Below are 9,513 nucleotides of genomic sequence, written 5' to 3'. Positions count from 1 at the left end.
CATAATTAGTAATACAGAAATCGCTGTAATTGACATTGCTCAAACGTCTATGCCATACGCTCTAGTTAATTGATCGCTCAAGGACAGCGTTACATCTATAAACACGATAGATGGCTGAAATACGTTTCCAGACTGTCAGTCGAAAGGCGTGTTGCATTCTGGCAACATCTTCCTCGACTTTTCAACCGCGAAAACTATCGTGACCAATTCGCCTACCCATCGAAACGACGGGGAAGAATACCGTAGAAACTTTAGTGGCATGTTCGTCGTCATCGAATTTAAATGCCAACTACTCCGGTATCACTCAATTGGTTGCGTGCCACTGTGCAGAGGAGGGAGACCAAGTGCACCGTAAAAAACAAAGCCGAGCTCCTGGTGTTGTCACTGCATAGACGGTTAGAGTGTCAGTCGCATTCGCTGGCCGGCTTCTAGAGAATCATCGACGATGGTCGCGGAAAGCACGAGGGAAAATGTAAGATAGAATTTTGTCAGTGATACACGCTGAATTCTGTTTTCACGCAAAAAAATAATAACATTGTACATAGAGAAAAATATAAATTGATCCAAGGAATTGGCAAAGTAATTCTGTGAAAATTAATGCTTAAATTTCAGTGAAATTTTAATCAAATCAATATCTTATTCAACATTTAGTTGAATAAATGATAACAGTGCAAGAAGGAAATAAATGTTTGTTTAATTCGCGTTGAAACCAACCAAACCAAAAATGATTCGTCTTAAATTGAAATCTTGTGAGAAGAGAAAAATTAAATTCATAGAAAAATAGAGATTGGTTGCAGACCCAAGAAATTGGAAAAATAATTCCCTGAAAATTGATGCTTGAATTTCAGTGAAATTTTAATTAAATCAATATCTTATTGAATATTTAGTTGAATAAATAATAAAAGTGTAAGAAGGAAATGGTTTTTTGTTTCATTCGTGTTAAATCAAAATAATCATATGAAACGAGAAATATAATCCGAGAGATTGATTCCAGAGTTATGGGATCGTCAAGATAACACCGTAAACTATGTTAAAATTCGTGTGATTGTGTTGAATTAAACCAAATCGTGTGAAAAGAGAATTAATTTCCCTCTGATTCGTGTTAAATTAAATAAATTGTATGAAAAGAGAAGAATAATTCGTTTTAAATAGAAATCGTGTAAAATGAGAATTGAGTGTAGTCAATGTAACGAGACAATGCTATGATAAGAGATTTTGAAACGTGATTCGAATAATGTTTACGATATGTAACTGTTGCTCACAGGAGGAGCCACTCTTCACAATCAAAAACAACGTGCTCATAGGAGTTAAGAGACCGATAGAATATAAATATAGCTGCAGTGCGATGTTATTGTACGACTCTATGAAGAGTAATTCGAATTCTATCGCTCAGGTAAGACGGATCGTTTGATCTATCGATGGTTATATAACTATATAAAATATTAGTCTTTTAATTAACAATCAGCTAATTAAATCAGTTTCTTAAAAATATATGTAGTAATATGACAGCAGATCTTTATGCATATACTTTGTAAAATGTTTCTATAAAAATTGAATGTTGCATGAATATTCGTGAACCACTTGGTATGAAATATTCAATGCGAGTGAAACGTATGAAAGGCGCGATTAAAGCGACTTGAAAAGAGAAATCGGATGAAAACACGGCTGGAATCTCCTCAGTATGAAACTGTTCTCACAGTCGTCGATAAAAGTCATCAAACACGTCGATTATGTGCACGTGTGGAATAGTGTGTGAAACTTGCGCAATAATCAATGAGAGCCTTTGTTTCTGTGCATCAAGCATGTATACTTAATATGTAATTGTACTTTATGCACTGATACTGCACTGGAATTATTTTGCAACAACGTTTATCAGAGTGCATTCAGTAAGCGATGTGAAATGTAGAATTAATTTGATCTTTAACTAATTGCACTGGCCTACAAAATTTATCTTTTCAATTTTACAAAAGGTTTAATGGGTGATCTTTATCGTATTTCTCATGCTGAATTCGAATATGCAATCCGTTTTTTCCCATCACCTAGAGTTTTTGAGAAAATCAATTTTAATCAAAATCTTTAATATACAAACGTAGTATCGATAATAATTACAATTATGCTCAGACTCTTTCAAAACTGTGTCAAAATGATTAAACATTTCTAAGTACTACTTAAAGGACGATAAAAAAAAGAACAAAAAGTCTATCGACGTAACAGGACACTTTTTACCTCGAATTGGCATTGACCTATGATCTGACTTTTAAGTTTGCTTTTAAATAATCAGGACAACATCCATAGCCTTTTTCCTTTTCTTCTATTCAAATGAGACAGCAGCAAGTATAATTTATCAATTGGATAATAACTACACATTACTAAATTACTAGTAATTAGATAATAATACTAGTTAATTAGATACTAACTTTTAGTTATATAGTAAATTACCGTTAAAGATTTAATTACTCAACTGATTAAATTATTACTAGACTAAATAATATTCTTTGTCAGTTGTGTTAGCTTCAATTTTTTAATGGCTAGGTTCAATGTCAGTTTCTTAAATCTCGAGCTCTGCGCTAGTAAAAATGGCGTTCACGTATAATAGCGTTACTTTAAAAATCAATATGAACAATCATAAAACTTCTGATTCTGAGAAAGTCTACGAAAAGATTTATCAGAAATTTCTGTTAACACTAAACTACCATAGCTAATCAAATAACAGACTATAAAATGAAGGTAGATAAGTTCGATGGCAAATTTTTCTTAGTGGAAATAGAAACAAAAGGAAGGACAAAAATTAAAAAACCCATTACTTTGAAAAGTGTGTGCCTAAACTGTGTCGCAAACAGTTAGCAATGATGAGTACATATACTCGCCAAACACAGAGTATGTGTGGCTATTATAATGTAGAATTAAACTGTAATGAAATGCCGATTTTATTTTTTAATTTTATTAGTAACATTTATTTATTTGTTTAACATAAACGTATACAGTTTGCACATGAAAGAAAAAAATTCATGAAAAATCAATTACTTAGAAAAGTGATTAAGTCAGTTTAATCTGCAGCTGTGGAATGATATTGAGTAAAAGAAGGTACGATAAAAGTTCTTCGACTGGTTTATTAGTCAAAGCCATGAATTTTCATTTAAAATATTTCTACGTGCATCGAACAAAATCCATAAAAGTGTTTTTAGATTATTCTTCGGTACCATTTGATTATTTAATTTACACTATTCTTACACAGATTTAACAATTAGAAGATACATTGCGTTATTTTCATTATCTTTATTGTTTTCAATATGAAAAAAGTTGAATGTGATATTCCAGGTGGACATTGTCACGGGAAAAGAGGACACTTACGGGGAAATGCTGGACCGCGCAGTAAAATGTGCTCTGTGGTTAAAGAAGCAAGGAGTGAAGAAAGGAGACATTGTCGCAGTGTCGACCCACAATCACCTGGATTGCTTCATTCCGTGTCTCGCGGCGATGTTCATTGGTGCCATATTCAATCCATGGGATTATGGGATGAATACCAGTAAGCCAAAAGCGTTTTTATTTTCAATAAATATACTTCTGGCTTTACAATGCTCAACCAGGGGTGGATAAAGTGAAACGCCTTTGCGACGAGGGCTAATAATAGTAAAAAATATAGATTAGTTAATCATAGCTCTAGAAAATATCTAAAATATCTAAATATCTTAATTAATTTAACATTAAATGTTTATAATATTTATATACACATTGTTTATTATCATAAATAAACAATCAGTCAAGTAAATACATTTCAGTTAAACGAACAATTTTAAACAGATCTCGCGCGCCATTTTTTGGTACTGACTGAGCCGAAAGTGATCTTCGCGAACGAACAGTCAGCTGGGGTTGTGCTGGAAGCAGCGAAGATCGAAACTGTCGACGTACAAGTAGTCACTTTTGGCGAATATTCCGGCACTATACCGTTCGCAGAGATTCTTCAGGGTCACGACGAGTCCGAAGTTGAAGGCTTCCGTTGCCTAGAAATCGAGAACCTCAAGGACACAGCGATAATACTCTTCTCCTCTGGTACTACTGGCCTGCCGAAAGGAGTGCAACTGTCGCACAAAGCGACCCAAGATTTGTTAGAAAATAAAAACGAGTTCAATCTACTCATGGAGACGCCGCTGTGGTTCAGTTCTTTGTATTGGATCAGCGGCACCTTATTTAACCTAAAGAGCATCTCCCTCGGCTTGAAGAAATACATCCCACCGGAATTCGAAGTGCAAACAGCCTATGAAATCATAGAGAAGTATAAGGTATTATAATGTATACATCGGAAATAATAGAGGGTTATACTATAAATGTTTATTACAATAATGTCCGTTTAAATTCAACAAAATCTGCTCGGCTAAATCCCGCTGTACCATCCCTACTCTTTCTTTGTTCTACTCGAGCTCAGTGTAACGTGAATACAATGAGGCGAAGAGATACAGATACAAATCAAAGAGATGCCGCAAGCATAAACATGCAATGAAGAAAATTTCAATTGCAATAATTTGAATCTTACCTTCCCAATTGCAGTACCGATTGAATGTCGAGGTTCTTCTCATTAAAATGAGTCCAAACACGACGTAAATTTGTCTAGTTTTATCGATTTAGGAGAAATGAATCTTTAATTTCGTTAATTACATTAAATCGGTAAAACTAATCCGATTTCCATCGTGTTTGAACTCATTTTAAATACAACGATCTCAGAAATTCACTGGCATTGCATTTGAGAAGGTAAAGTTAAAATGACTGTCTCGACTCTCGATATCGATTCTTTGCTTTTGTCAGGCTGTGTTTGAGTCAATTCTTGAAAGAAAATAGCTTCCTTTTGTTTTTTCTGCTCGGTTAAATCCGCGGACTCGAAACTATGGAATTTAAGCCAGCATTATTGTAATACCAAAATTGGTAATGGTTGAATACAACACACAACTCTATACAACTCATTGCTACGAAGGTTAATTTGCGACCATCTAACAAAGTCTTTCCGACACTTACCACTCATAAATAATTCTTTCTCTTGCAAGCGATCTTCTCACTTGCGATCTCGTGATCTGAGATGTTAATTGGCCTTTTAATTTTGAGCGAATTGTTTAGGTCTCATTATATATAGCATTTTAATGTTATCATTCCATAATCTAAGAATTGAAATATTGTTTCAATTATAATGTGTATATCGATGTTTACATCGCAGATTACGTGGTTAATGTTGAGTACCAGTATGAGCAATCGATTTATACGGTATAAAGGTTTGCAGAATTACGACCTCTCGAGCTTAAAGTGCCTCTTCGTAGGCGGTGCCACTTTGAAAAAGGAATCTCAAGATCTACTGACGAAAAATCTGCCACATACGACAGTATTACAGGGTTACGGTAAGCGTTGAAAAATTCTTGATTAATAAAATAATGAATATAATAATTTCAATGTCTTCATACGTAAAGAACGCGATGGAGGAAAAGGATTTATTTTCAAATCGAAAATATAACAATTTTTGTAGACAATTTTTGAGATCTATTCTTAAAAAAGAAGGTGCAAATTTTTCTATTGGTTCGTTCAATTGACATGGAAAATAAGTTGAATATTATTCCTGGTATTATTGAACCTCCTTTCCTTAAAAGAAACCAATGTCAAAATTCGAATTCTTAAAAGTTTGTCCAAGTCTGTTCTTACAAAAAAACATAGTATTTTTGTATTATTTCTTGCGAACGATGTTAAAATTAATCTAATTGTAAATATTACAAACATTGTTATTTTTTGCAATTTGCACAAAGCTAAACCAAAATGACTGTTGATAACAGGCTATCTTTCAAGAATGCACGATGAATCGTATCTGGCATTGTTACGTTAAAAATACGTAATAATAATACGAAGTTACAGAAAATAAAAGTCATTTTAGCAATTAATTGTCATTGATTCGCAAGTGACACATATGTTCGTGGAGAATCGAAACATTCATAGGAGTTGAATGATTACTGGTCATTTATTAATTAATAACAGTTATGAAATAAATAATAAAAAGTGACACGATATATGTGCAAAAGAAATTATAATTTAAATTTCAAATACTCCGCTGAAACAGTGGCCACGCCTTTCAAAACATCTTGTATATTTGCATATAATACTTTTTGAAAAAAATTCATTTGATTTATTTACGTTTACGTTTACGTTTTGCATTTACGTTTGCATACATGTAAATACTATTTTTAAAAAACGATTATACAATACAACGGTTAAATTTCTAACTTAGGCATGACTGAACTATCCGGAATATGTGCTGTTCAAAGGCCGAATGCTACTAGCGGTTCCTGTGGCACGGTTTGCACAAACTGCGAACTGAAAATCATTGACGTTGAGACAGGCACCAATTTAGGTTCGAATCAACACGGTGAAATCTGCGTGAAATCACCCATTGTAATGAACGGTTATTATAAAAACCCGGAAGCAACGAAAGAAATAATCGATAACGATGGTGAGTGCAATATTATCTAATCAATAATACCAATTACCTAAACCTTAAACAATTAATCAGCATTCCAAAAGAAAATTTTTATATTTCATTAACATTGAACTTTGTTACAAAACTGAAAAATAAATCAATTTAAAAAAAAAACTGCCGCAATTAGATCTGTGTTAATTTCACACATTTATCAAATTAATATTAATATTAATCAGCATTATGTTTCGTAAAATGTTTTCAATTTTTGTCCTAATCTTTCTAGTTGAATTTCAGTATAAATTGATGGTTTAATCAAGTAAAAATAAAAACGGATTTGTGTTTAAATTGCGTTCCTTTTAATAATAATTTGTTGTTAACACTAAAACTGCTAGACTGGTCGAAATGATCTATTCGTAATTTCTTCTTTTCGTAATTATGGCAAAGACAACAGATGCTTTTCTAAGAAATTACGAAAGAAGTTGATTTAACAGTATGCAAACTGGATTGTAAATCAATTACAATCTCAATAGATGCACTTTTAAAGTTTCTGTAAAGAAATTTCCAAAAGTCAATTTGGCTGCTCGGTAGTTCTATTGTTAATCTATATGACATTAAATATACAAGATTTTTAAGATTTCTATTTTGACTTCAGGTTGGCTACACACGGGCGACCTCGGTTATTATAATGAGAAAGGGGAACTGTTCATTGTTGACAGATTGAAAGAAATCATTAAATTCAGGGGATACCAGATAGCACCGACTCAGATTGAGAACCTCTTACAGTTACACCCGAGTGTCCTGGAGGTCGCAGTCGTCAGCATACCTCACCCCACGGACGACGAGCATCCCATTGCTTTCGTTAGCACAGTGCCTAATAACGAAGTATGATTCTACAATTCTTTCATTTTCACCCTTACGTGGGTCGCTACAAAGTTTTGGGAAGGAATGAGAAAAGTCACAAATAAATTTGAACCAATAGTTTCACTGTTTTTCAAAACATACTCCGCCGATATTAATACATTCTCCATTGCGTTGTGTCAGCACTTTCTAAACTTAAAGACTCTCGAACTTTTTGCACTAATCTATGTAACAGTTGAAAGGTTCCATTATGCGAAAAAGTAAAAAATTCTTTTTCCATTCCTACTTATTACATTCTCTGTAGTTTATACTTTACAAGATAAGTATTACTAAAAGATCATCGACCGTTGATAATTAGTAAATATTTAGGCTATATCAAATGAAACAACAGTGTCTTACAAATTTTGAAAAATGATTAGAAAATGTATCAGCTCATACTATTTATAAATCATTTGTTTGAAAAGAAGGTTTTAAACGAAATTTTAAAAATATCAGAATTATTTGTTTGTTCATAGTTAAAAAATTTCTTTGTTATTAATATTTATAATTTAGAGCAAATGTATTTACATATATAGATTCCTTTTTTCTGATGTATCATTTGTTGTGAACTATTTTTGCGCAACAAAGCTGCGAAAGAAGTTATAAATGATTGACTTATCTAAGAAATTAATTTATTTGTAGCTTAGTAAATGTTAATTTAATTTTTAGGTGACCGCAGCTGAATTGATGATGAAGGTGGAAAATAATTTAATGGATCCATACAAGCTACGTGGGGGTGTAAAGTTTCTACCGAGTCTACCTCACACTCAGTCTGGCAAGATATCTAGGAAGGAATTGAAAGCGATGGCAAGGTCATTATCTGCTCGCTAAGTTTTAGCGAGTTTTAGTATTATTATATTATAGAAGTGGAGAAATTAGTAATAAATTGCATAATGTACCTGTTATTTTACCACGGAATGCAGTATTTATGTAAATATATGATATTTTTAATCTACGTAATATATGAGATATTGCTATTTATTAAAGAAATTAATATTTATTTCAAAACAATTTGTTTCTCTCATAATTCTTCTGCGTGCAATAATTTTCTGTAATAATCATAAAAGTGGATCAATGATATTATGATTCAAAACGAATAAAAAAGTTTTTGTACCTTTACACGAAATGTAATAATTAATTCGGTGTAATTTTATTTAATCAGTAATAAATCTATTTTATTTTTACATATTTCCCTCACATTTCACAGTTCTCTGTTTTTCTCCACAATTATGTATACAATCAAGCTAAGAAGCCCAAAAAATTTAGTATTTTGTAACTTACTATAGGAGCACTGGAAAATTTATTCAAAAGCTCGCAAGCTCTCTCGCCAAGATGCTTTGTATCCCTATTTCTTTTTCTCACACTTAACAAAAATTTCCATATGAAAGTAGTTGAGTATTGTAGTCTAACAATATCTCGTACAGTAGCAATTGTCACAAAACGAAATATAAATATATTTAATGTGAAACTTCTCTGAAATACGTACATACTTTAAAAGTTGCTCGGTACCTTCATTTCTAATAGTTATATTTAATACTATGTTTACGGGACGCGCCAATGTGATGCATATTGAATTTTATAAAGGTTATTCGGCAACTGATTAAGTCGACTTGGATTGAAGCAATTACACAAGTGATTATCTTAATTGCCTATCTTCGAATCTCCGATTTTCAAGATCTGAATCAACGAGCATCAATTTTTCTAAGGACAACAGAACAAGCTACACAATAAATGTTCGTAAACCTAGTGGTAACAATAATTTACACAAGATAATAGAAAAATGTCTCATAATCCAAGAACCTCGGCCAGCAAGGGCAATGCCCTCGACAGCTGCAGAAAATAGGCGGCAGGAGTGGGGAACGCTAACTATTGAAGCGCAGTCTCAGCCTCGTGGAGCTCAGAACTCATCAACATACAGGAATTCATACCAGTAACACGTTTTTTGAAAATTTTCCTGTAATACACAACGAACCCTAAATATTATCGTTCATTCTATCAAAGATCCTAACTTTCACAATATATATATATATACAGGTTAAAATGCCATCATAGCCTTAGATACTGCGAAAAACCAACACAAAGGAACAAACAGAAAATTTTTCTGCTACTTCTTGCTTAATGCATATTAACTTAACTTTAACTTTAACTTAACGTATCAACTTAACCTTTCC

The 9,513-nt window shown here is 32.7% G+C and overlaps 1 protein-coding gene across 2 annotated transcripts; it reads left to right on the top strand.

Annotated features, from left to right (window-relative positions):
- Positions 1-297: 297 nt before the first annotated feature.
- Positions 298-8,476, top strand: LOC116424392 (uncharacterized). Of its 2 annotated transcripts, XM_031970730.2 has the most exons (8): positions 298-472; positions 1,265-1,393; positions 3,319-3,526; positions 3,802-4,280; positions 5,204-5,381; positions 6,257-6,478; positions 7,098-7,327; positions 8,012-8,476. In XM_031970730.2, exons 1-8 carry the CDS (start codon positions 446-448, stop codon positions 8,171-8,173), a joined length of 1,635 nt encoding a protein of 544 aa, XP_031826590.1. In that variant the 5' UTR covers positions 298-445; the 3' UTR covers positions 8,174-8,476. The 2 variants fall into 2 exon arrangements, with proteins under 2 accessions (XP_031826590.1, XP_076225342.1); XM_076369227.1 differs by lacking the exon at positions 1,265-1,393.
- The last annotated feature ends 1,037 nt before the right edge of the window (positions 8,477-9,513 follow it).

This window comes from Nomia melanderi, chromosome 7, assembly GCF_051020985.1.
Source record: "Nomia melanderi isolate GNS246 chromosome 7, iyNomMela1, whole genome shotgun sequence".
NCBI lineage: Eukaryota > Metazoa > Arthropoda > Insecta > Hymenoptera > Halictidae > Nomia > Nomia melanderi.
Note: the sequence above shows the minus strand (reverse complement) of the source record. Positions and strands in the feature narration are given on the sequence as shown.

Excerpts from the sequence above, each read along its gene's own strand:
- LOC116424392 (XM_031970730.2), top strand. The coding sequence starts at position 446 with ATGGTCGCGGAAAGCACGAGGGAAAAT. Across the intron at positions 5,382-6,256 it reads GACAGTATTACAGGGTTACG|GCATGACTGAACTATCCGGA; the intron begins GTAAGCGTTGAA and ends TTTCTAACTTAG. Across the intron at positions 7,328-8,011 it reads GCACAGTGCCTAATAACGAA|GTGACCGCAGCTGAATTGAT; the intron begins GTATGATTCTAC and ends TTTAATTTTTAG.